The sequence below is a fragment of the Phasianus colchicus genome, chromosome 13 (genome assembly GCF_987193195.1).
Source record: "Phasianus colchicus chromosome 13, bPhaCol1.hap1.1, whole genome shotgun sequence".
NCBI classification, from domain to species: Eukaryota; Metazoa; Chordata; class Aves; order Galliformes; family Phasianidae; genus Phasianus; species Phasianus colchicus.
Window position 1 is genome coordinate 3,488,556 of NC_143448.1, and position 27,707 is coordinate 3,516,262.

Genomic DNA, 27,707 nt, shown 5'->3' on the forward strand with positions numbered 1-27,707 from the left:
GTCAGTAATTCTGTCCACCCAGAAATGCTGTAAGGTATGAGTCAGTGACTACAAATTAAGTGAAAAATTTCAGCACAACCAAGCTTCGCCACTGATTGCCAGGATGCTCCAGTAAACATTTGTGGAGATACTGCTCCCTCTAGAGGCTATACTTAAGCCACAAAACCAGAGCAAAAATTTACTAAAGACAGCATTCTGTTCGTCTTGACAGAAGCGTACTTGAAATCTTGTTATTCACTCCCAGAAGAGAAATTAACACTGATTTTTATGGCATAAGAGTCCTTGCACACAATTTTAATACAAGCATCAGATGCTGCAATTCTAGATACTGCTGCTGATGTCTGAATTCTAATCCCAGTTATTTCCACACAGAATTGAAGTATGTTCTCTAAAAATTTCCACAGGAATCTGATGAAGCATACAGCCTCACAATCATGCTGTCACTGAGTGATAATTCCTTCCTCCCAAACTAAAATCCATTCTAAGCCGTTACAGTAAAACAAAAGCCTTAAATGAACAAACACAAACTCCTCAAAAGCCATTACCCCCTAGGAATGCATTTGCAATAAAAGAAAATGATAGTCTTTGCAAGCAAGCTTCATAACTTCATACAATTGGAAGAGTTGAGGAATTTGTGATTTTTGAACATTCAAGTATACTAATGTGTTCTGAAGAACAGTGCAAACACTGAGTTAGTGTAGCCTTGATGAACAGATGGCAGGAAAAGTAAAACTGATGGTCAAAATCTGCTCAAAGCATAACACAAGTACCTGTAATATGCCATGTATTCTTGGGTTAAAAACTAAATTTAAAAATTTACTCCAGTACTCAGATTGTTCTAAAAATAAAGATTACATTCTGAGCACATAGCTGAGAGCAGCACTCATCTTCATCAAACACCTTTAAGTGCTCACAAGGTGCAAACAGTACTTTAAGTGGTAAGATGGGCTTGAACTGGTAACACTAACCACGATCTGCAGAAGTTCTCGAAGTACTGGTATGATAGCACTGTTTGTTTCTTGCTTCCACATCTGCTGGCCCCGGGAGAAGAAATTCAACTGTTTGAAAATTAACCCCAAAGCCTAAAATGAATGGGCCTTGTCAGATTATTTCACACAGAATTAGTGGTCACCAATTCCATGAACAGGAAGGGATGGCAGTATTGGGAGATTGTTTAGGTACAAAAGCAAAGCATCCTTAACACTAGCAAGGAATTAAGGCAATCTGAACAACAGTATTTTGAATAAAATATTGTATATGAATCTTTGATCTCCTCAGCTCATATTGCAGTTCACTTTTGCCTGAAGAACATTGAATCAGGAATTAAATATTCCAACTTCAAAATGATTATCAAAATGATTACCTGTACAAGCATGGAGCATTCTGAGAATACTTTCTGCATACAAAACAATCAACAAAGAAAGTAAAAAATGAATTGAGTAATCTCGCCTCATAGCTTCATGAACAGGAGAGTTTCTAGTGTAGTGCAGGGAAAGGGAATTACATCTAAAGACAGTAGATTCATTTGAGTAATGAACCAAGAATCAAGTGTGAGAAAAAAAAGAGACCTCAGTTTTCTTACCCAGGGATTCCTAAGCTGCCATTGCATATGAGGGGCAAGACACCATTTACAACATAGCAAGTTCTGTTAGATCAACTTTATTATGTTATCAAAGTATGACAGTAAAATATTCAAAATCTATTGACCACATCCATACACAAAAAGGGCATATAAAATGCTAAGTCTCAGAATATATGTTTCATACAAAATACTGTTAAATGTAGAGCAGCAAAGTCTTTGCCAAACATTCCCTGAATTTAAGAGGGCCTTGAACACACTGTGTTCCAAGAACTACCTTAATGCCGAACATTCCTTCCTTTGGTCTGCAAGTCCTTTGCAATTATTGCTAGTTATTGAAGCATTCTGTTTTTAAACAGAATCACATAGTGACTCTGAGCCTCTTCAGAAGTATTAGGATAAAAGCTCCTTCAGCGTTTTCTGTACATTTACTTGAAGTGAAACATTTGGTCCTCAAGACTAATTTTGGTTTCTAAAAACATTCTGGAAGAATAAAACCAAGAGAAAGTTATGGAAAGAGATATGATCCACATGTGTTAGGTACAAAAAGTACAAAAACATGTCAGTAAGTTCTGAGATGTCAACTGTGCATCATGGCAAAGCAGCCACGTTACTCCTTGTGAGTAATTGGTGCATGTCCCTCTTTCCTTAAAGATATAATGCATCAGAACACTAATCCCGCACAAGTCTATAATGCTTAAGCACATATGGCTCTGGCAGGTCTGTAAAGTAATACTAAATACTCTTGCCTTTTAGAGGAATGCCTCAGTTACCTGGTAAGCACTTCTCAAAGGAGTAGAGTGGTTCAGTTTCAGCAGCCTGAATAATGTAACTTACTTGCTGCATTCCCTTTACAAGGAGAGCTACATCCTAATATGCAAGAAATTGAAAATGAAGAGGCTGAAGATGGTCTAGTAGAAAAAATCTCAAGTTGTAGATGTAAAACAGAACTATAGTCTGTGGAATTATCAGGTCAGACTCTCACCAGAAACACTGGTTTGCACTAACACATATGCACATGCTCAGACAACATAGTTTTATAGTAACAAACAATAAAAGACAAAACCAAGACTTAAAAAAACTTCTTGTAACAGGATGACAAGTTTAAATAAACATACTATCAGACTTATCTCCTCATGGACAGGTATAAAGGATAAATTTGGATTAATTGTTCACAAGCCTTCAGGTAAAAAGATACAGTTACCTGATCAGCACAAGATTCCCAAAATTAGAAAAGAATGTTTCTTTCTGTGCTCCCCAAAAATATTAAAGTTTTAAAAAGACTCTTTTGGAATGACCCGTTTTGGATCTTCAAGCTAAACTCATTGTCTGAGACTGAGAATGCAACTGACTAATATAGTAAGAATCTAAATGAAGCTTAGGTACATTTCTCCTGATCTGGTTAATAAGCAAACAGTTATGCTCCTCTCATCTTTCAGCCCTTTATGCCCATGTTGGTGGCCCCCAGCTAAGCTTTCAGCTCTACTCATTTGAGTGCTTATTGACAGGCATTCTCTTTCAGCAAGAAAGATTACTGAAAGACTGTTGTCAGTAATTTCTTTCTGTCAAGCCAGTAGTGTAGCAATTTATTCAAAAACAGAGTCAGACCACAGGAAGAGCTTTGTCTGTGAGCAGTCTTGGAACACACAGCTAACAGCCCTGCACATCATGGAACACTTGACTAAAGGACTTGTGTGCTTTCCCTGCAACCCTCTTCATTTCAGCAGTAACCAGTTACAAGTGGCTTGGGACAGCACAATTATTCTCTAGGAAAGTGTAGACAATATAGGTGCTGAACTGGGCAACTGATGACATGACAAACAATTCCTTTTTAAACATCAGGAAAATGCATCTTCATCCTCAGTTACAAGATGCAGGGAGAAAGCAAAGCTAAATAAGCAATTACAAACCTAGGAAGATACTTAGCTTATCTAGGACTCCAGCTTGATTTTTTTTTTTTTTTAGCTTTATGAATGATTTCTGAATTACAATTTAAAGCTTTAAGGCTAACTCCTAGGCCAAAGTATTTGCATTTTACAATAGGAGTTCAAACCTGTCATTTAAAAGTACCTTAGTCTTAACGTGTGATGGCAGCAAGGATTTTACCAAAATAGTTAGTTTTACCTTTCCAAGAACTTTGGTTCCTTAAGTAATGAATTCTCAATATTTCTGATCAGTTTCTGAAATAAAGCCATTTTTTCCTGGAGGACCTAGCATTTTGAAAGCATTGAAAGTTCTTTTCTGAAGAAGTGCAATCTAACTATGTGACTAGTTTTGAAGCAAGCAAAAGAGAATCTTTCAGTGAAATTATTTCTCCCACAGTTGTACATGCTATGGCCCTTAGGCTATTACTTCTGTAGAGTCCAAAGCTGGAAAATATCTTTCTAAACATTAAAAACAGTACTGTAGGAATTTAACACTTACATGTTTGATTATCTACACATTTAAGGAACAGTAAATCTCAACTTCCTGAAAATGCAATCACTACTTGGCCAGTAATTGAATTAGAGGTTAATTTGACTGAGAATGAGGTTTATATTTCATACTGAATTACACTGGTTTCCACTCCCTGCCCCAGTTCAGGAAGGTCACTTCATTTTTCATGAATACTCACCATCCATTTCTACTACAGATGATCATTTTCCACCCAGAATTGCAGTCCTGCACTGTATGCACTGTTTGCCAGTATTCAATTCTATTAGCTTTAATTTATGTGCTGCTCCACACAGCAAAGCATTAACCACAGTTCAGCTGCTTCCCCTCATGGAAAATAAAACAGTGTGAAAATCCCTTAGGCTCCAGACTTTAAGTCATCAGGCTTTCAAGGTCAACAAGCAAGCCTTTTTTGCTTTTTTTAAGCTATAAGGTACCTAAAATAAGCTTAAAATAATTCAGACATCATTGTTCCCCCCCCTAAAAACCATAACAAAAGCAACAAAAGCAAGGGTGGATATGACAAAAAGATAGTACAGTACCAAACAGACCTCACACCCATATTACCTAGTAGATACATACATTTACAAACTAAGTTAATTGGCTGTGGGATCAGAATACACAAGACCCTTTGGGAAGAATTTGTATGGACTTCCATAAAACAAGGGAAAGATATTAACAATTTGGGGAGTGAAATTGTAATGCTTCCCAGCCCTCCCACTCCAAACCCTTCAAAGATCACAAAGAAATTTATAAAGTATGGGCACGGGGCTGCACAGTCTCCAAATGAAAGTCTGTATGAATACTGGACAACAGTGGAGGCAACAAAACGCATATTTGACCAAGTTTTCAGAATATGAAAATACTACAAAACTTCATGAACACAAATCAGAGACAAACAACTGTTTAGGACATGAACCAAATCCTTGAACATAGTTTAAAAAAAACAAAATAAATAATTCAAATATCTAAGTATCAACAGATCAAAAGGCATTCTCCCATACTTAAGGGAAGGCATCACAGGTGAGGAAAACTGTCAACACAACATATCACAAATTAAAAAGCAGCTTTTTCACATATGAAATAGTAGTATCATTGGATAGCATTTGAATGTGTTCATTTCCTGAAAGCTCAAATACCACCACTTCCTGTTTCTGCATGTCCACCCATTTTTGACATTGCAAGGCACTCTGTAAGTTCACTGTACCATCCCCATCACTGTAAATAATCTTGGGCTCTTTGTCAGGAAAGCTTTCATAATGGAAGGAGTCCGGTGTTTCCACACCAGTACCATAAAGACAGTGTATGCGTACACCAGGTGGTATCATCTGGTAGACCAAAGGTTCAGTGTCTTGTCTCATGAGCCAGCCATCTTCAAAGTCAATGTCCCTGTAGAATTTTCTGTAGTCTCGTAGGGTGTAGTTAGCTGTAGGTGTGCTTACAAAGACCTTATCTGGAGGCCACGTGTAGTTGTAGGGGAGCATCCAACTTGTGGAAACAGCTGATCTCTGCTGGTCTCGTATCTTGAGTGAACTGATGACTGGTATTCTATTGTTGTCACCTTAAAAAAGGAAGAATTATTATACACAAAACAATGCATGGATCTTGTGACCACAAGCAATTAGTACCACTCAGTGACAACATGAGTAATTATTCTTTTTGCTTACAGTGAAAGTTTGAGAAGTTCCTCATTTATGACCACCTTAGTGATCAATAGCTGCAGAGTAATTTCTGATAACTTATAAATTTACAGAAAACTTAGTGGATGAATGCCTGACAGACAAAGTAGGAGTATTGCTTCCATTCTAATAGACCCATTTAGAAAGGACAAAATACTTCCTGCATTAGTCAAGTAAGGAATCAGCATTTCTTACAAATTCCAGCATTTGCAAGTTTTATTTTAAATGTTATTGTTTTATAACGATTCTGTACCTAGACCATAGTTTTGCTGAAAGAAAAGAAATGTTACTATTCTTAGACATGTACTAACTCCTGAAGAGGTCTTGCAGGCTGAACATTTTTAGGTTTGCACATTCAAAGTAGTATTTCATTCAGAATAGCTATTTACCATACAGTAATTTTTTTTCCTACCACTTGGTGCAGAGCATTTTAACACGTACTCCCTCTGTAAAGAGATCTACCAGGACACACCTACAGTTGAAGGAAAACAGGAGATTCTTAAGTATTTAAAGCAAGAATTACTGTCTCTGCTTTCTACTATTGAGTAAGAATTGTGTTCTACAACTAACTCAGTCTCTTTGCCTACATGGAGTCAATGAGTTGATACTTCTTAGCATCTGGGAGAGACCATGGGATACCACTGATAGCAGCATCCATTCCAGTCAGCATTTCAAGACTGCTGAAACACTTGTATTTCTCAGAATATAGGTTTTCTATAATATTGTACCACTGTTTTCTAGCAACTCTGGTTATCTGAACTTTATCTTCACTTGGAAAACAACAGTTCTTCAAAGCCCAGTTAGTAACTACTATATTTGAGAAAAGTTTTCACCTGGTCAAGCTTTAAGACTTTTAATTAAGACTCTCATTTAAAAAATCTAACTCTAGAGAGCTAAACTTTATGAAAAATATGTGTCTATGTTACCATATACCACAAACAAATTTGAACAATTTTAGACAGTTTAGACTTAATACATAACTGTTTGACCAAAAAATTAAGAACAAGATATTCTGTAGATATGAAGACTGTGCATTTTCCTTTCCTTGGCAGTTAGAGAATAAGTTATAAAATATGAAGGAACTTGGATATAAATTAACTATTCCTCTTGTCTTTCTCCATAAAAGACAAAGCCATTTAATACATAGCATATATAGTGATTATGGAATTACTTAGGACTGACAGTTGTTCATGATGACTGGCTTATCAGATTTATTCTCCATAATCACAATTGCTGGTACTCTTCAATTCATTTGCCAGCTGAAATTGAATCAGATTTCATTATTAGGTCCAGGGCGTTGCAAAAGGTAGTAATTCAAATCAACTATACTACAAAAACTCAAAAAGTCTTAAAACCAAAACCACCATTGCTGAAATAGCACCAAAGTATGTATTTTTCAACTCCATAAGGTGGCAGTATTGGTTCATCAAGACCTGAAGTACAGTTTAGTCTTCACTACCATTTTTAGAAGGACTACGTGGAGACTTTAGCCTGTCAAATGGCTAAAGATGAAATTCAAGAGCACAGCAAAAAGGAAAAACTTCTTAAGTTTGTTTCACATTCCTGTGCAGTATAAATATTTAACTGTGCACACTCAAAGTTAGCAAACACTATTTGCATGTTTTCATCAAAAAAAAACATGTTCTAAAAAAAAAAGTAGGAAATCTGCAGCAAGTTTGATTCCTGTAGAACAAGTACAAAACCTGACTCTTTTCCAGCCTTTTCTTTCTGAACAGCTCATCAGTGCTTAAGTCCTATACTTTTCTCCTGAAGTGCAGAAGAACTGAGGTCAATATCACACTTCAGTCAGCAGGCACTGACATTGTAGTGTATGAAATAGGTCTAAAGAAAAAACACTGTTAGCATCCCAAGCTGGCATCATTGAACTCTGCGTATGTGTTTTCCAGGGAGTGGAAAGAATGACCTTCCTATTAGCAATAGAATTGTTATAAGCTCTGATCCTGCGGAGCACTTGAGTATGTAGCAGTAAACAAAACAAGATCCAGAGAATTCTACCTCCTTGCCACTTTAACAAAAACTGCAGCTTTAACAAGCTCCTGCTCATTTATATACTATAAGCAGGAATAGGAGAATAGGAGCAGGGAGAACATACTGAAAACTTGCCTTGTCTTTCTAGCAGTGCAGTAGTTTTTGCTCAAGTAACAACTCCTCTATGCACTAGCATCCTTATAATTTCACAAGCTATAACTAGACTACCGTCATCCAAACATTAACACCTATGGTGATTTTTTTTACCTATGGATATTTAAGAGACATAACTAGCCTAAAAATATTCTTCCCACTTCAGTTTCCTATATCATTCTTAACTTTCTGCTCCAGAATCTGGAGTAATACCACAGACATGCAGATTAAGAGATTACATTTTAGCCAAAAATCTAACTATTCGTTACATATTTGCATAGCTTGCCACCTTGGATGAAACTCATAATGGATAAAATATGAGGCACAAAAATTAAATCCAAAAGAAATCAGACTGGAATTTTGTGTAGTCTTTTGGAGTTTTATTAAGGTGATTTTAATATTGCTTACTTCCTGCCATTTCCCACAGGCTTCATCTGACAAGTCTGTATGCTACAGAAAAGGTAAACTAATTTTTACAGTGCCACTGCAATTGAATTAATGTGCAAGTCTGTACAAACACCCAGTTTAAGTTTTTGGGTTTTGCATTAACTGAGTTGTGCACTCCTATTCAGAATCAAATTCCTTTGCTAAGCAAAGCATTCTTTTGATCTGTCCATGCATGGCTGGCAACTGCCACGCGCTCTGCATTTTGATGAAGTCCAGTTCCTGATTTCAGCTTTATTTGGGAAGGAAGACTGATAACCAAAGCTAATAAATCAAAAGCAAATCAAATCAGACAACACGATTTAAGTGTCAAAGCACAAAACATACTGTTTTGCCATGAAGTAATTACGGTATTACACGATTTACGTTATGTGGTAAGCAAGTTTCTGTTATTAGAGCAGAACATACTTTTCCCTATTAAAGTCAAAGGCATATCCAGCATTCTAAATATGAGATCTCAGATACATTTCCTTCTTCTGCAAACCTTGAACTTCAGCAAGCATCTGTGCTGTGGGCAGTATACCACTTCATCATTGAATCTACAAGTTTCCCTTTATGTTCAGCAGCTGTGTGATATTTAGTCAAAGGGAACTATTGAATGATCTGCTGTTTGTGTTGGCTCAGCAATACTGAACAGAAAACAATCATGCTGAAGGCAGAAGTGACAGAAATAGAAGGCACCAGGCCAAACAGCAGCTTGTGTCATCTGCTGTAAAGAAGTTAGGAGAGATCAAGAGGAAGCACACAGCTCATCATTATAGAATGTTAAGGCTTTGTCCAATTCCATTCTTGTCCAAGACAGACAGTCAGGTTAAAGGGCTTGAAACCTTAAGGTACGATCACTTAAAGAATACTATTTTTAACTTCATATTATCTTCAACTTTCATCCTCCATTTTTAGTATCATCCATATTTAGTCTCTTGCACTATTAAGAAAATACATTGCAAACCCTCACATTACATACCTGAAGCCAGCACACGGAGAGTTTTGGCCACTCCTCCCCATGGAGCACCTAAGGACACGTAGTCTTTTATGTATTTGTCTTTCCATTCCTGAGTCTGATGATTGAGGAAGTACAGGGTATACATATTACCCATACTGTGGGCAATTAAGACAACAGGACTTCCATACTGCTCATACATCAACTCTATCATCTTGCGAAGAGCCACAAAATAATCTTCATTCTCATCTAAATGGAAAATACACATTACATGGTTATAATCACTAATGGTCGACGTTGTCCTTCAGCACAATTATTTACAAGGTTATATTCTGAAGATTCAAAAAAAAAAAAAACAACAATGCTTCTTTACATCAGTTTATGAAAGGGTGAGTCTTTAAAACCTCATTTGTTTCCTACTTCCCTGAAACAAGTATATTTGAAAAAGATACTCAATTTCTCCCACTTTTAAAAATAAATTTAAGCTCAAATTTTTCTCAGAAATATCCACGCTGATGGAATGCTAATATTCTCCCACAAAAATCCATCCATATTCTCTAGAAGTTGACAAGTCCAGAAAGACTTCTGAGTTGATGGAAATAAAACTTACTAGATCTTATAAAGGGTACATAAACTAGTTACCAGCTTATGTTAGACAATTTCTATAGGCAAGGTTAACTCTAAGTGAGAATTCCAGCAGATTCCTGCTGGCACAATATACTTCATCTCTATTACATATAATTAAATGAGCTTTAAAAGTAAAGAATAAAGAAAAAAAAAAAATCAATAAAATGCATTTCTGTAGCCCTGTAATAAGATACCAATTCGATGTAAGAACTGCAATATAACTTTGAAGTAGTCACATCAATAGCAAAAGTCAGCATTATTGATTTTCTTCAAGCAGTGTTCCTGGATGCCAAGACTACATGCTTGATTTTTGTGGGCCAAGGCAAACTTGATACTAGAATATTGTCATTAATAGATATATTATTTCTTCAGTACAAGCTCACAAGCTGTATGAAGAGTCTACAAATCACTTGTGCTCCTGTGGAATAGAATGAGATGAAGAATACAGAGTTCTAATACTTGTATAAAGATAAGTTTAGAAAAAAATGTAGAAAACATTCCTCATTTTTGAGGACAAATTAATTTATTCCTCAGGATGTAATCACAGTAATTGTTAGATTTGGTGTGACATTAGAACCAGAAAAATTATGGTCTTACTGAAGTTCAGTCTGCAGAACTGGTACATGCTATGGTTAGAGATTGTGCTACTGATGCACAGTGAGGTATGTGGCAGGTGTTCTTAAGGAATTTTATAGTCTTTACTGGTTTGGGTTTTTTAAGCAAATCTTAAGTAGCGAATTCTTTAAGCAAAAAAAAAAAATCATACCACAAAGCTTTTATGTGGGTCTAGGGATACCCAGTCCTCAAGAGCAAACTAAGAATTGATGTTTTAATAAAATTGTATAGCTGGAATGGGGGGGAAGAGACCCAAAACTCTCTGCTTACTGGAAGTGTCAAGAAAATTTTGTTCAAATAAGACATTATTTACTTGGTGCCTTTCGCCAGTCATAAGGTGCTCCTCTTACATCTTCATCACGTTTGTAGCCCCAGTCTACTAAACTCTGTACCAGCATATAGAAGTAACTGCCTGGAGAAATCAGATAAAAGAAACATAACAGTGAAATATTAGTGCTATGAAAGGAGGCCTGGATGCATTACATCTGATTCCATATATACAGATATTGAAGTCCTAATCTTATGAATCTGACAATCTAGGATTCTGCATATTAAGCAAAATGAGTTATGCTGACTACCTACCAAAGTTATTAAAGCTTCTTAACTGCTGACCTATTAATCCACAACAAAACTTGTCAAACAGCATTACTGAGAATAAAACTTATCCCTTCTATGTCTGACCATTGAACTGTTTAAAATAACTACCATAGAGTCATAGCTTTTATTGATTGCAGATGAATTTCAGTTATGGTACATAATATATTTGTAAAGATTATCCCTGATTTTGCCAACATTCAAATGAATTAAGCAACAAAAGCTCAAAGTATACCAAAGGCAAAATTCTGGAACCCCTCAAAATCCTTTTTCTAGCCATCAGTTCTGATGGACGAGATGGCAGGCTTCTGTAGCAAAGAAAGGAAAAACTTGCAGACTGACTGCAAGAATCTGTTACAATGTTACATATTACAGGTTTTGAAACACATGGAAGTATTACCACAATTAAAATGCATCTAGTAACACATAAGAAGTGAAGCATCAAAACATCTTGATGATTATCACAGCCATCTTAACATTTTGAATAATGCCTCATTTGTTAGTCTTGATTACTTATATAGTCCCTGACACAAACAGAAGCAAGTTTGAAATATGACCCTGTTCTTATAAGAATTATCAAGTGCAGGTCACAAAACACAGTAGTGGCCTTTTAAAGGTTGTTTCTAAGGAAAAGATACATGCAGTGCAAGAGGGCCCATTCTATAGTGAAGCTCAGCACATAGCTGGCTATTAAATTGCATCAGCCACAGCTAACAATTCCTGGCAAGGTTACCAGCATTTTCTGGAAGATGACTTCTGCAAAAGCAACACTAAAAAGCCTACAAACAAAATAATGCAGAAATATTTTTCAGCACAAATTTAACTATGTAAATATTCTGACATCAACAAGAGATGAGCGGTTGGAACTAGATTTTCCTTAAAGTCCTTTCCAAGCCAAGCCATTCTAAGATCCTATTTCCACCCAAATCCTTCAACTCATACTTGACATCAAATAACACTGCTCAAAACTAAGCAGAAACAGTGTTAGTCTTTGGTATTTTGCTTGTCAAGCTTAAGTCATAGGACTTTTTACTCCATCCATCTCATTTTCTGGAGCATCTTCAAGATGCCCTTCAAGTTTCATCCAGAGGCCTTCAATCTCACACAAGACTGAGCAGTTTTCCTGTCTCAATTTAGGAGAGACTAAGAGACAAAATGACATATAATAAAAACACTGAAAAGCAAAGTGAGCCACATGCTACTCTTCTACCAAAAAAAAAAACTATTGCTACTTACAAACAAAACTATGCAACAAGCTACAGAAAAGTTATTTCAAATTTAAGGACATACCATAAAATCCTACAAGCGACAAAGATTTCAGACACAGCTTCTACATACCAACGCTCCTTTTACTCGGATCAAGGAATTCCAAGGAAAATGTCTGCCCAAAACCTGGGACTCTGATATCCACTCCATCTGGTGGTTCTGTTACTTTGCTTGTTCTATTATATACCAGCCTACAGGAGAAGAGACAAACCATGAAACATCATATTATCATATGATAGCTTTTAGCTGTGTTGGGCCTTACATTCTGAGTGCAGTAACAAAAGCTTTAAGTGCTATTACCAAGAAGTAAAAGAAAACAGAGTAGTCTAATGGCTAAGCAGTCTAAACAACTATTTTAAGGTTTTATGCCTTGCATGCTGAAGACTTATCTTCCTTGTAAAACAGGGCATATAGCATTATGACTGGACTTCAGTTTTAGAACAGTACAAGCTACTTAGTGTAGTTCTATACTATTTCACTGTGCATCAAACCACAGAATGGAGAAAGTTGTTAAGAATGTAAAAATGGAGGCGAGGCAGTAGAAAACACACCTCTAAAAAGTCAGGTAGTAGACAAAGTCCCCTACTTAAATAATTCATTTATGTTTAAATAGACACTTCTGTCTATTTAAACTGTGTCTGCCCTTGAAATTTCTTGACTAGTAACAACTAGTATCTCAGGAAGCAGAGGTGTGGAGTGTGCTGTAGGTACTTTAAAAATCCTCTTGAAGTAGGAAGTTCATGGAGGGTCTGGGGCATTTTGCTTGGTTGTTTTAATGCCTTATCAATGCAACTGCAGTTCCTGAGCACTGGCTTTTATCCCCACATGGAGGTCTTACAACCTGAAATGATACTCAAATTATCACACACACAGACACAGAGTAAAGCAGAGGTTATTACATACTCTTCCTCCCCACAAACTGCAGGCTGTGAGAAATGGAATTTAAAACTTAAGATCTATTTTACAGCAGCCCGCAAATTTGAAGATCTTTAATTACCATTCTTCCCCCATTTTCCTCCTCCCTGCCCTTGGTTATTTTATTTGATCAATCTGTTCAGTCTTTCAACAGAAAGCACTAAGCCGCTACTAATTAGCAACATAGTTTTCTACATGCAGAGTCATGTGATGAAAGCTAGTTATGAAAGCTACAAGATGTTACCTTTAACAGAAGGAACATGGATAATCTAAAATATTTTCAGCCAAGAAACTAGATGAATAGAATCCCTCTGGCATTCTATTTATATTAGAAAATATATTGGGTCCATATGTTCATGGTACTCAGAAAGCTACAGGCAGAGATTTGCTCAAGACATAGCATTACTCAGAAAAAGCTAGGATCAAAAATTACTTTGAAGCCACACAAAGTTGAAATTGGAAAATGAGTAACGTGAGATTATTTTTAGAATAAAAATAAAACTACCTTCCTCCCATTCCAGAAAAACAATTGCTTATTGCAAAAATATTATTTGCATACGTGTCAAAACACACAGACTAAGGGGGAAAAGCAGCCTCTAGATCAATTTACGCTATATGGCTTTATAAAAGAAATGCATCCTTTCATGTCATCGTTAATACTGCAGTGCATGCAACCTGGAACCTCCAGCAAGTACTCATTTATCAGTTCTAGCCACAGGCAGAGACATGCTTTGACTCCTGAGTTTCCAGCTTTGTTGAAACACATTCACATTGCTGCATTCTTGAATGTGTTCATGCACTACTCTTGGAAGTATTTCTGTTTTTCACATTCTGCTTTCCTTGAATGCTTAATATGGTTGTCTATAAACCAGAAAAGAGTTGCAGGGGATTTGATCTAACCAGGAGGAACAAAACACTGTTTTTGAGGAGGCACTGCTACACTGTCTTTCCATACTACAGAAGCTTATAGCAATTTAATTTCATCATTGAGAGAGTTTTTTTAATTGATAGTTGCTACACTGTGATTTTCATTATCGCCCCCCCTCAAAAAAGAAAGGGATTTAGGACTTCAGTCTCATGTCAGTGCCTTGTGTGCTGAGTTTGTCAAACCCATAACCACATTATTAAAAACTGTGGAAGTCTGTAAAGATAAGTTAAAATTGAACTACCACCAAGCTCAGTAGATTCAAACAAAAGAACAACATGCTGGTGCAGTGTTTTTCAATTGCACAGGCTAAACATTTCTTGTTGTCTTAAATACGTTCAGAATTTTTACAATAAAATAGTCCAGAAGCTTTTAATTAGACAATCTGTATAACAAAATAATTAAGGAAAGACTTCTAAACTGCAATTAAAGGATTCCACACATCTCAGCTGCCTATGGAAATTGCTTTCTAATCACTGCAAGAGAAGTAGAAGTTCACATTCCCCCAGTCTCTCCTGTGAGCTACCCATTGTACCTCCTTCCCACTTACCTCATCAGAACTTAAGTAACTCAAACCAGCAGAAAATGTTCTGCTTTAAATAAGCCAACGGAAGTCTACTAAGTGTCCAAACCAACACATAGTAACGGTAGCAGAGGGAGGTGGAGGAAACGAAGAATCTGATTTTCATCACTGATGGCAAGCTATCACAGTTGCAAAAGCCACATCCTCCAGTTCAGCTTGTTAGTCTACCCAGCAGAACTCCCTAACCATTTCTCACTGAATATGAAATTTTAAGGTGGAAGCTGCGTACCATCTATGTCAGTCTAAGGGAAGGAGAAAACTGCAGAGAGCAACAGATGCAGTCTTACCTGATATTGTCAATCCAACAGTCAATGATGACAGGTAGGAGCAATTCTAAGTTCAGCCACAGTGTAAAATAACTGTCAGTCTTCTTAGAGCAGAGATAGTGCACTACTGATGGCTTATCTAATTTTGCTTCCAACTGATTACCTAAGTCCCCCGGAACTGAAAAATATGAAAAGACACTAAAATGTAAGAGTATAACAAACTGCATCACTGCAGTCCTCATATGCAGCACTGCAGTGCTCAGAGATAGTTTTGTAACTGGATAAAAATATTACCTAAGAAAGTATTGCATTCTTATTTTCCACTGAAGATATTTCAGTTTTTAGAAGCATGACCTGAGGAACCCCTATGTAAAATAACCCTGGATCAATAGTTCCCAGCTTCAAAGAACAGATAGTATAAGATCAGGTCAGGTTAAGGCGTAGATACAAAAAACATCTTAGCTCTTACCAGAATTATCTACATTTTAAAACAAAGTATTTCTGAAATATTTTTTCTTCTGGGTACTACTGATTGTTGTTCTGTACTTCAAGAGATGCCATAAGCTATTAATTTGACACAAGAGTGAAAGCAAAGTAGATACAAAAAGTTACATGAAGTTATCAATTCTTATTACACTTTGATTACACAAAGTTTTGGCTAGCATAGTAATCCAAATACAACATTTATCACTTACATTCAAGTTTAGATGCAACAGTGTATATTGTATATTTTTAATGCATTATTGATGAAATGGAAGAGTACTTGGAAGGAAAGGTCTTATATTTGCACCTTCTCTCAAGTGTACTGTTTTTAATTTAGCATATAATAAATACCAGGGTTCCTTTAAGTTTTATTGTCTCTTACTTTAAACAGAAAACACAGACATGAAATTCTTATTTCCAAATTCAAACTAAACTTATGAGAAAGTTTTAGGAGCATTTCTTATCTCCAGAGGAGCTTCTTGCTTTTTGTTATGTTAAATGATTTTCAACCCTCAAGAACCAGGAGGACAAAGATGCTTCAGTAACTGAAAAGTTTCTCTGCGGTAGGAAGGATCAGGAGATGGGCACTTTAGTGTTTCCACCGCCCGCCCCGCGCCCCCCCTCCCCCAGCTCTCTTCCCCCTACCTTTTAAGATGCTCCTCCCTCCCCCCCACCTTTTTTTTTTTTTTTTGCATGTGCACAAATGCATGCTGTTGAAGTTTTTAGATACAGGCCCACCCATACAGTTGCTTTTCCCCCTCGCTTTGCTAAGTTGAGTAAAAGCAATTTAAGTTTCCCATACCCCTTAAAGCAAGAGCTTTAAGAAAGATGCTACATTTCAGTGGAACAGCTAATTTAGCTGAAAAGCCAGATATGGTTTCAGAGATTTACTTCCTGCAGAACTGAAAAAGAACAGAACTTGGGGCTAAACAGAGAGTAACAATCAGACTCTTCCCACTTCAGCCACCCAGGCTGCTCCTCATACAGAAGATATACCTCAGGACTTCTTCACTTCCTACCCCACTTTCTCATTAGGTTTTTAGTGTTTTTATTTCTGTAGACTTAAGTGAAATGTTAAAAGCTCCAGTAGCTGAACACAGTTTATTTTAGGTCATATTTCAAGGACACTGATATACTGGAAAGCATAATAAGGAAGATTATAGCATTGCATCACACTCTAGAAGAAGTTTACTGAAGTTCAGTCTTGTAACCTCAGAAAAAGCTGTTTAGTTATTGCTTATAGAACTATAAGGCAACAGCTTGTTCCACAGTCTTGTGCCTTTTCTGGCTGCTGTATCAGCACTCTCAATTACAGGAAGAACGGAATGTAATTCTATTTATATCAATCATTCATGGCTGACCAGCTTCAGCAGCAGACCTGCTAAGGACAAAACAGGTTGATTTTGTGTTCAGTTCCAGTGCAAAACAAAGTATACAGGTGATTGTTTTACCTTGGAACTCACTTCATTTCATACTCATTTCAGTAAAAATAAAATTCTTCCAGCAAAGACATTTCAAAAGCTTAGATAAGCACCTGCAATATTATTTAGAGTTTTAAGAACATGAAGTTTCCAAACATTTAAAAAATCATAAGCACACCTGCTTGGAGTAGGAAGGCCCCCAACCCTGAAGATTATCATAAATATGCATCTATAAACAAGAACATTGAAAGCAGGAAACTGCATAGAGTCTCCCTTGGACTTATAGGAGTGATTCTAGATTAACTGCAAGTTTAATTTAGTTAACATTTTCTCCTGGAGCTTCAAGGAAAGAGGCTGTATTCATGCAATCAGTGCAAAAAATGAGAAACATCGCATCTTAGTTTTTAACTCAAGGGATGACAACAGAAGTTGGTTAACAGAAGTAGTACTTCCACATAATGCTAAACAAAAGCTAAGAGACAAGTTCCACCTGCACAAAGATATAATACTTCAGTTCAGGTGTCATGTAAAGGTATGATGTCTGTTTATAAAGCAGATATTATATTAACAATGTCTTTTTCACGTTCATGTTTTCATACTGACAGTGAAGCTACTAATCAGTGTAAACTCACAAGTGGCGACTTATTTTCAAATATATATACTGCAAGCTAAAAAGGATTTGTGATGAAGCTATAGGGAACAAAGTACAAGTTTTGATTTTCCAAATTATGTAAACAAGCATGCAAGATCTTCAGTCCTCACCCCATGCAACTTAAGAGTGTTAATGATTTACATTTTGGCTGGAGAGCTACTTAATCACTTTTTGATAAGTAACAAGTTAGAAAAGATCACACTGAAGATGAATTCTGTAGGACAAGGACTCACTTTTTTGAATTTTCTGTGATAGAATTTGCAAGCAGTAGAAAAGAATATTTTCCTCTGCTTTTAGTCCATACACAGCAAATTCCCACGAGCAAAGCAGTTTTTCCTCCTCATCCTCACATCTACCAATACCTACAGTTTCTAGGTCTTCCTAGAAGAATATTACAGGAGTTTCTTACTTCTTAAAGCCTGCAGACATTTACAAAATAACTACCATGTGAAATCCTGCAAAATACAGCATCACTAGTTAAAAATCAAGTGCCCAAGAAAAGATCTCACAGTACTCTTGCTTCCCTAAATTGCAGCTGTGAAATGCATGTGTTAACTAATGAACTGCTACTCTTGGAAACAAAATAGTTTCACATTGAGCATTTCCATCAGATTTGATGATCGTTTTCCCCATATTCTGTTTTTCAGTAAGACCAATCCCAACAGAACCCACCCTGATACATTGATGAACCCAGTTCACTTTAATGTTACAAAGTCTCATTTCTGTGTTGCTTTTTCATTTGCCTCAACTGCACTACTAATACTACAGTCTCCTGCTGGAATGCATTTTTGTTTAAGCTTTATAGAAAGCATATTTACAGATTTGAAAGCCTAGAAGAGGCTACAACTTCTCCAAATTCAGAAATTAGAACAATTAGCTTGAGGATACACAGACACTCCTACTGAAGAATTAATGACTGATTGACAGTTCCCATTAGAGAGCAAAAAGCAAATTGCAGTCTGGGAACCAACTTGACTGAATACTGCTCTGGAAAATTAAAAAAAAAACCTAAGATGTACCAATATAACAACTGAAAAGTAGCAAGTCTACTGTCTGTAAAGCAAATAATCCACTGACTGGTATATTTTTATTGCATTCATCTAAAGTGCAAATTCCTTTGGATAAAAAAATCAACTATCAAGTATTTCTCACAGGTTAAAACTTCCCTCAAATAACTGTCAAGTTTTTAGTTCTAGACATTAGCCCTCCTCCAAACCAAACTACATTTCCTTAAAAATTGATTTAAAATACTGACTGCTGTTCTTTAGGTTGAATGTCTCAGTTGACTATGGAGTCAGCAACATAGTGCTGTAGAAAAGGCTTGTGTTTAAAATTAGGAACAAGAAAGCAAACAAGATCTCACATGATACTTCTAGATACCTCAGATCACATGAGGCATAAACAGTTAAATCACTGCTGACATCCAGCCAGCTGACCACACAAACACACACTCCTCAATTAGCAGTCAGCAGGAATTCAGACAAACCTCTTTTGCATGTAAATCAATTATTAACACACTTCATTTAGGCATCTTTCTAGAAAACTTTAGCCAAGTACCTAACAAATTGTTTGCAGAAGGTATCAGAACATTGATATAGTAATTGTGTTGAGTCAGCTCTAAAAGGTAAAGAGTTCAGTGAATCCACTGCTGATCTTATAAGGACAGGTTATCAGCCCCCAAAATTGATAAGGCATAAGATAGGCCATCTACCATCACTGCATACTATGTGAGAAAACGAGGTGAGAACAGCCACAGAATACAGAAATTTCTTATTAGAAGACAAGTGGGTTAACTATATAACTGAACTGATAAGAAGAGTACAAGATTAATTCTAATAGTGTGTAAACATGAAGCAGGTCTCTCAAAGAACTTGTACAGTGATTGGTGTTTTTTTGGTGGTTTTTTTTTTTTTTGTTTCAAGATCGATACTGTCAATAGAGCAAGGTGTTAGGTAGGTTATCTTGTTTCTTTCCGATTTCCCAGTATGAACACATTGTCCTGGAAGAATACAAAGTCAGAGAAAGCATGAAAACAATTCAGTATTTTAAGTAGCCCTGCCTTCCCTAAAAAACCTGAGGAAAGGACTCTAAGACTATCAGCTTAAGTTTTAGTCCTGAATACAAAGCTTTTTGGCAAGACTCTGGAAGTAAGGTTTTGACTTTTATCGTGTTTATTCTCTATTCCACTACCATGTAAATAACCTTTGACGCTTTATTTAAATCTCAGAGAAAGTGAGTAATTGCCCAAGAGTATTTTGCTTTCTACTTATATCATTTTGGTCCCCGTTCTTCCTACCTTTATATGTACGAGCATGCTCTGCAGACATTAGCTCCTGCTACTTAGGCACCATTTGATGGTGCACAGAACAGCATTTCCCAAAGCAAACAGCATTGCTGCTGTCCACATGCCTCCACATGTGCCAGCTCCTTTTCCATTAAGGCAATTCAACTGCAGAATTGCTCACTTCTTCCTCAGCAGGTTAGTTTTCTAGTGCTGTAGCAGACAGATGACTCTACAAAATGACCACTAACTTCGCACAACAAAAGTAGGGAGAGCACTGATGAGATATTAGCTTGGCTTAGCTATTTTACAGAAGCTCACTTCAGCTAGTTAGACAGCTCTATATAACTGAGACCTGTTGGCAATTCAGAAACTAATATCTTAGAAGCTACAGCCAATTATTACAGAGTTATATTCAAGCAGCTTATCTGCTTTTGGATTAGAGAGGCTCATAGATGCTAGGTATTTGTTTTTTGTTTTTTTATATTGCCTAGAGAGCAAAACACTACCCATATAATAAGTGCCCCATATTTACAAGTTGTGGCTCTACTTCCTTCTCCATTACTTGAGTAAGCACAGGTTGCAGCTGCACATAGGGTCATTACAGGAAAATGTTGAGAACAAGTTACACTGGGTCTTATGACCATCACTGGTCTAAAATATTTATGAAACAATCATTATGTTAACAACATTCCTTTAAAAAGCATTCCTTCCTTCTTTTAGTCCATAAGATCAGATGGCTAACTTGCCACAGAGTACAGTAAGATCTCAATTCCTTTTTTTGAATAAAGGAGTTCAAAACATCTGAGCAGACCAAGAGGGAATACTCAGATCATGAGACCACATTTACTACAAATCATGCGTAAAACTGAAGGCATATGAAGAGCTGAGAGTCTAGATGCCAGTCTGATAAATTGAGAGGATCAACTCCACATGCCCACCTCACAGAGACTCCAGAAACACCTCAGGCCTGTACTGCCCACATAATGCAGCCTGAAGGTACCTCAGCCTCCTCTGCATCTGGTACCCTAGTGCAGTGTGTGTTTTTCACCCCTCTCCCAAACACCTCTGTTAAGCCAGCACTTAGAATGCCTTCCTAAAAAATGATTTCTCTTAAACCTTTCTACCATCCTCATCACAGTAATTCCTAAAAAGCTTATCTCAACATAACATGTCACAGACACGGGAAAGGTGAAGAAAAGGTCATGAAAAGCAAACTAGAATCAAGATGGAAACATGACCGACAGTCACTCCTTCTCCTCCTTTATTTGCTTGACCTTCACTTGCCATGTCATGTCCAATTGAAGCTAAGCTCCTGGTGCAGATGTTTTTTTGTTTGTTTTTACAAAGACATTAATTTATACGCATCAAAAACTTCATGGCATTTTGCAATAACAAGTTATAGCAGGTCAATACCTAAGAGTGCCTACCCTCCCAAACACACAGAGAAGCCTGAAAAATGACACTGTTTGGAAACATTGAATCTTCACTTTCTGGACAGGCCAGGACCAGACAGCAGAGCAGAGCATATTTTAAGACACAGAGGAGTAGAAAATGCAAGTTATATACTGTGTGATAAGAACTCAACTCTTAAGAGCAAGAAAATCTGTTTTCTTTTAATTCACTCACTCACTGATGTATCTGTACTCAGCCACACAGCTTTAACCAGAATTTCTCTTATGAATACGTAGATCAGTCACTGCTTTTAAACCCAATCTTAAGTAATGTGTAAGCCTACAATTCATCCATCAGTAGTAAATTCATGCTGCTATATTCAGTATCCCCTTATCCCAATTGCTTCTAAATCTTCTTTGATCCCTTCATAGCTAGAGCTGAATATTGGATCAGCAACAAAAACACTCTCACCTCTGTCAGGAAGAAGCTTGCCACTAAAGTAAGCACCAGGGCTTATTGCTAAAGCCAGCATTGCGCAGCAGAGAGATGGGATAAAAGATTGCTTCCAGCCTTCAGGGACAGCACTCAGAACTTCTGCTCACATTTCAATTCCTGCCTCCTAGGAAATCCTCTCCTGATTTCTTCTTCCGAATCTACTTCTCTCAGCTAGCTCAGCCATCTATTACAGCTGTGAGCTCACACACAGCACACTTGGCACACACACACAGAGTGCCTTTTAAAGAATTCTTGGTCAGCAGTTAGTCTTCCCTGACAGAAGTTTGTAGCAGCAGTAAGAGTCAACAACAGAATCTAAACTACTGTATACAAACAGAGCTTAATGTTAACAGCATTCTTAATGTTTTCTTATTTTCTTACTGTTTTTCCCCTCTATTATCGCTGTTATTCATGCAGTGAGAGCACAGAGCATACAGAACATGGCTACTGACCATCAGTGCCACCAAATGCACCTGCCCAGTACGTGGGATTGCTTGGGGACTACAGCTTCAGCAGACAAGTCGTTCAAACAATTAAGATTTATTTATGACGCTCATCAATGGACACAGAGAGCAGCTGACATTTAACTCCGTGGGACCTATGAGATACGTAGGCGCTGCGTATTTGCTGTGAGCTACCGTGTGTTCCCGGGCGGCAGCACAGGCCGGTAACACTCGTTGCCTGCGCAGCACGCTGAGCCAAGCCCGTTGTTTTCAGCCGCTCGCAGTGAGCGCGGTGACACGCAGCCGCCGCTCCCCACGGACCCCCACGGACCCCCCCGGAGCGGTGCGCCCCAGGACCGGGGCAGCCGGCGCCTCCCGAGCCCGCCGCGCCCCGCGGCGCAAACGCGGGCACGGCACGGCTCAGCTCCTCTCCCGCCCCGTGCCGCCCCCCGCCCGGCTCTTACCCAGCACCACGGGCGGCCCCGCGGGCCGGCGGCGTGGCACGCACCCACCGCCGGAGCAGAGCAGCAGCAGGAGGATGCCGAGGAGGGGGCTCCTTCCCGGGCGCGGGAGAAGCCTAGCGCCGGCCGGCGGCACCATCGCCCCCAGCGCATAACCACGCGGCCGCCTCTGCTCCCCTCCCGTCGCTCCGCCGGGGCCGCCGCCGGAGTGCGGCCCCGCCGCCCGGCCCGGCCTGAAAAGGGCTCGCCCCGCCCCGGCCGCAGCCGGCCCCGCCCCGCAGGCGTTACCAGCCGAGCGCAGAGCCGAGCGGGGATCGTCGAGCTGAGCTGCCGCTCCTTCGGCTCCGCTGGTAGCGAGGTGCGGCTCCGCGGCAGCCCCTCGGTTCCGGACCGCGAGATGCCAGGTGCTGCGGGCCGGTGGGTTCGCCTCACGCCGCTGCGTGCGCACTTGTGCGGTCGTGGTGGGTCCTGGAGGTGAAGTGAGGGGCGTTTCGTGTCAGACTTGTGCATAAACTTAGCGCAGAGGTGTGGTCTGCGTGGCTTGAGCAAAAGCAAATAAACCTTAGGATAGCTGCAGCTTTTCTCGTTGCAAAGACGCGGGATGAGTGCCGGTATAAAAGCAATGCAGTGCTTCAGGCGACGCCTGGCTAATGCAGCGGCTAATTGGTTCACTGTATCGTTGAGGCCAGAAATTTGGCAACACTCAGAAAAAATCATTAGACCTTCACACGTATAACAAGAACAGGTGGATTTGTAATTGCAGGGTTTTAAAGCCAGAAGGATGTAAGCCTTTGTGCTTGGTCAACAGCAGTTAGTGGAAGCTGCCCATTCAGAGTGAGGTGCGTGTTCGTTACCGGTGGATTGTGGAGAGGAGCAAGGGTTCCCATAGAAGCAGAAACTGAGCAGAGTGAAGAAAAATGGTGCTCAGAAACACTGTGACCACAACTCATAGCCGGTTGTGATCCTGGGAATGAACAAGATGAAGCTTTCTTGCTTCCCTCACACATCCACTCCACGTTCTGAGCCAGGTGTTACTGCTTTGTGCTTGGGGAAAAGCTGCTGGGGTCTTTTTGCAAAAAGGGCACTACAGTCTGTATTCCTCAGTGTGATGCTAAATTGCAGAAATATGCCTGCCTTGAATGGTTTACGTATTGATGTGAACAGTATCTCAAACCAAGAAATCAGTGGGAGATACCAGAAACCTGTAGATGTAGAATGTAGAAATGCAATATAGGAAACTACTTTTCATTGGCTTGTGTAATTCAACCAGCTACATGCATTGTAAGGTAGAAAAAATGAAGCTGTTCTTGCCTCATTGAACCAGCATTCAGTGTTTGTAGCTGCTGCAAAAAGAGGCATCAAAAAGATGCAAATGAAAAACAGACACATAGCTTATTGACTGGAATTGAGAAAAGTGGGGTGAGGTTGGGGATGGTGTGGCATTAACATGGAATGAGGACAACACATTTTTCCTCCTGAAATAAGACAGAGGAAGAAAATGCAACGAATCACTCAGGGAAGCTAAGGCCAAGTCTAAATCTAGGATCGTGTTTTTCCTGGCAGCTGCCACACCTGTTATATTTGTGCTAAGGGAAGAGATGACAACATCCAATACAAGCAGAGGCCTTGGTTTGTCCCAGAGACAGGTGCTTAGTCACCACACAAGTGGTGACTTGAAATGACCTCCTACTAAAACAAACTACAGGGTGTGTAAGTATTACAGACTGTAAAACTGGTTGCAACACTGATACTGATGTAGGAATTAAATGTTACAAAATGCAGTGCAAGACCTTATGGAAAGGCAGAGCAGTGTTTAAAGAAAGCTGATTTCAATCACTTGGTCCTTCTGTCCTTCTCTCATATTGTTATGTTCAGTCCAAAGCACCAAAATGCACATGTCTAAGTAGTCAGGCCAAGGTCACTTGTGTTGTGAGGTTCAAATAATGCCACCTGTCAAATCCTCTCTCACCCCTCCTGGCTTCCCTTGGGTAGAAGCAAAGGCAGTTTTTGAACAGATTTGCCGTGCGCTTTAGAAATGCAGATATTTTGGTGTGCTTTTGTTTTTTTATTTGTTTTTTTTTTTAGTTTTTTATTTCAACCTCTAAGTGTTGAGCAAGCTCACTGCCTGTTGTATTTCTGACTTATTGTCACCTTGTTGCCATCATCCTATTGTCAGAGGATAGCTTTTCTGCTGGTAAATCATTTCTGCTGTAAGCCTCTGAGAGCACAGGCCTTTTGATTTTTACTATGAGAGTGGTGAGGTTCTGGAACAGGATGTGGATGCCCCGTCTCTGGAGGTGCTCAAAGGCAGGTTGGATGGGGCCCTGGGCAGCCTGGTCTGGTATTGAATGTTGGTGGCCCTGCCTATGGCAGGGGTGTTGGAGCTTCATGATCCTTGAGGTCTCTTCCAACCTGGGCCATTCTGTGATTCTCTGATGTTGATCTGAACACCTCATTTCTCAGTGTTTACCGGTGTGTTATTATTTATGTCCTTGATGTGTCCTATCAGATGTGTCATGTTTGTAACCCTTATTTTAGTAATTCAGTACAGATATTTTTGTTCTCAATTCAGACAAGTCTTGATATTTCTGTTATGAATCCCTGCAATCTTCTAACAGTTGGGAGTGTCCTCATCTTTTCCTCTTATTTTTCTCCAGGAAAAGCCTCCTAAGCACATAATTGCTATTCCTTCTGTGCAAGCCCTGGTTTTTTAGATAACAGTCTCTCAGTTGATGAATCAAGTACTGTTACAATTGCTGCTTTTTTGTTGCTTCCTTTTGGGAGATCTGTACTATTAACATTGGAAAGCAAAGCAAACAAAGCTCCTTGTCTTTATAAGGTTGTTTTAAATACTAACAGCAAGTTTCTGTTTTCACACTGAATGCCTGGTTCCTTTGACATTAAGAAATAGGAAGAACCAAGACAATCTACAAAGCCCCTTAACTTTTCTTTCCAGTTAGGTGATGCTCTGCAAATAAGTCGACACAGTGTATTTCTGAGTAGTGTGTTCCTAGAAGAGCAGTTCTCCTCTGTCTCTACAAAAAATGACTTGACGTTTACAGAGTAACAATTCAGGACCATGATCATGTATACTCATACAACAGAATTCTACTTGTCATAATTCAAGGAAATGTAATAAATATCAGAACCAACTACAAGTCTGAACTGACAGTGAAGTGCCAGCAAGCTTATTTTTGGAAAATGTATACTATACACTGCTTCCTTCATGTGCTTCATATTAAAAACTGGACATGAAAAAGGAAGTCATTAGAATTGAAACTGTTTGTGAAAGCAGTAATACACCTTTATCACCTTTATATGAGAAAAAATACATATTCCGAAGACCACTTTTTTTTTTTTTAAATCACCATAGAGAATTCTTTTTGATGTGTATAATCAGTATTCAAAATATTCTTTACTTCTTTCCAAACAAATAGCAGAATTAAACTAAATTAAGCACCAAAAATGAGAATATCAGCACTATTATCTTTGTTAAGATTCTTTGAGGACTTAGACTGGCAGCTTGACAAAAATGGTGAACTGAATATGAGTTTGCAGACTAGTCATTTAAAATAAACGATCCTTTCCAGAAACGTAGTATTTACTTAAACACCTTTTATTTGACTGAACAGAATTCCCTGTTTGCCTCTGATCCTTAGCATTTAAGTAGTGTTTGTATTGGCTCAGATATCCCCAAGCATGATTGCACTGTGCTAGACACACTACTGGAAAAGCAGCTTTATCCCAAAGATGCATGTTCATATCAAATAAGGATAATGCACAGTAGGAGAAGGAATACACAAAATAAATGATTAACATAATAAGAAACTTCATTATAAACTGTCTACAACTGAGGTGATTTTAAAAGAAAGATGTAAAGGTGACCAAGACACTGGTCCAGGTCTACCCTGTAGAGACCCATGTCAGTGCTTTCTCCATTATTACTGTGTTTCATTGAGAAATTTATCAAGTTCAGAATATGTTCACAAAATCCTCACCGTTCAGGTCTTTCAGAAACATGCTATTTTAACTTCTACTGCTTCACAAGATTTTACCAGCCACCCTAGTTTTTGCATTTGAATTTGCAGCAGTAAAAATTATCCTGGGATGCAGAGTCTCACCTTAATGGAAATGAGAGTAGTAGAATATGAAAGTATCAAGAGTCATAGACAAGAAGGAAGATAAAAGATTTAATTATATGCCTATTATCACCTTTACAAAAAGCAATACTTTGGTGTGCTGCAGTGGTTTGCTTTAGTCATCTTCCTCGTTGCTGAATGTACAGAAAACATCTGTTGCTCATCTCATTTTTTCCTGCAGACGTTGCTGTAACATCCCTTCCTGAATTCCCCCAAATGTTCTTTGGAAAATACTGTAATAGGATCTGTGATGTCTCTTTTCCCATACACAGCTAAACATCGTAGACTAGCTCAGGTGTTCTGCTTTCTAAATAAGTTATATTCATTCTCACAAGTTTGAACTCATGCCTGAGTCCAGGAAGGAATCAAGGTCACTAGGGAGAAGTCAGGCCTGTAACCCATGCAGCCTATGAACCAAACATATACACTGGTATAAGGGACTTAGGAAGATTGAAGTGGTACATTTTATTAATTTGCCACAAGTATTCAGATTCCATCAGGTTCACTTTCAGAACACCACACATGTCCACTTTCAAACATCATTAGAAAATAAAGGTTTTCTTAAGTAGGTTGCCAAGTTTTTTCCCCTAGTAATTCTGTCTGTAATACAAAGATTTCTAGAGCTTCTTGGCACAACAGATTTACCCTCCTACATTGTTCTGCATTGGTAGGAATCCTGAGCGTTGTTTAAACATGACTTTAGTTTGAAAAAGAAGCACAAAAATTGCATTACACAACACTGATATGCTCTTTCTTCACTATCTATGAAGCAAGATAATTGTCTTTTTTCTTGAAACAAATACCAGGCCTTAAAACTCAGCTCAGGAAGCTTACTCCCTCCTTCTCAAGAATAGTTTGAGGTTCAGTTGAAGACAGTCATACTGGGACAATGTATTCTGGTTGCAGTGCAGGTTTGGCCAACCTGTAAC

General features: G+C 38.4%; 2 protein-coding genes across 18 annotated transcripts in view; one reads left to right on the plus strand and one right to left on the minus strand.

The window, feature by feature from the left end:
* ESRP2 (epithelial splicing regulatory protein 2) overlaps positions 1-27,707 on the plus strand; it is a 188,320-nt gene that overhangs the window by 66,726 nt on the left and 93,887 nt on the right. Inside the window, exon 1 of one of the 17 annotated variants that reach the window (XM_090149868.1) lies at positions 22,975-23,043. The exons of the other annotated variants lie outside the window; for them this stretch is intronic. The gene's annotated coding sequence lies outside the window, so the exon portion shown is untranslated. Of the gene's footprint in view, positions 1-22,974; positions 23,044-27,707 lie in introns of those variants that run through there. 17 annotated transcript variants of the gene reach the window in all.
* Positions 1,467-22,861, minus strand: PLA2G15 (phospholipase A2 group XV). Its single transcript, XM_031614943.2, has 6 exons — positions 22,643-22,861; positions 15,030-15,186; positions 12,392-12,510; positions 10,773-10,871; positions 9,242-9,466; positions 1,467-5,573 (listed from the first exon to the last, which is right to left on the minus strand). Exons 1-6 carry the CDS (start codon positions 22,776-22,778, stop codon positions 5,062-5,064), a joined length of 1,248 nt encoding a protein of 415 aa, XP_031470803.2. The 5' UTR covers positions 22,779-22,861; the 3' UTR covers positions 1,467-5,061.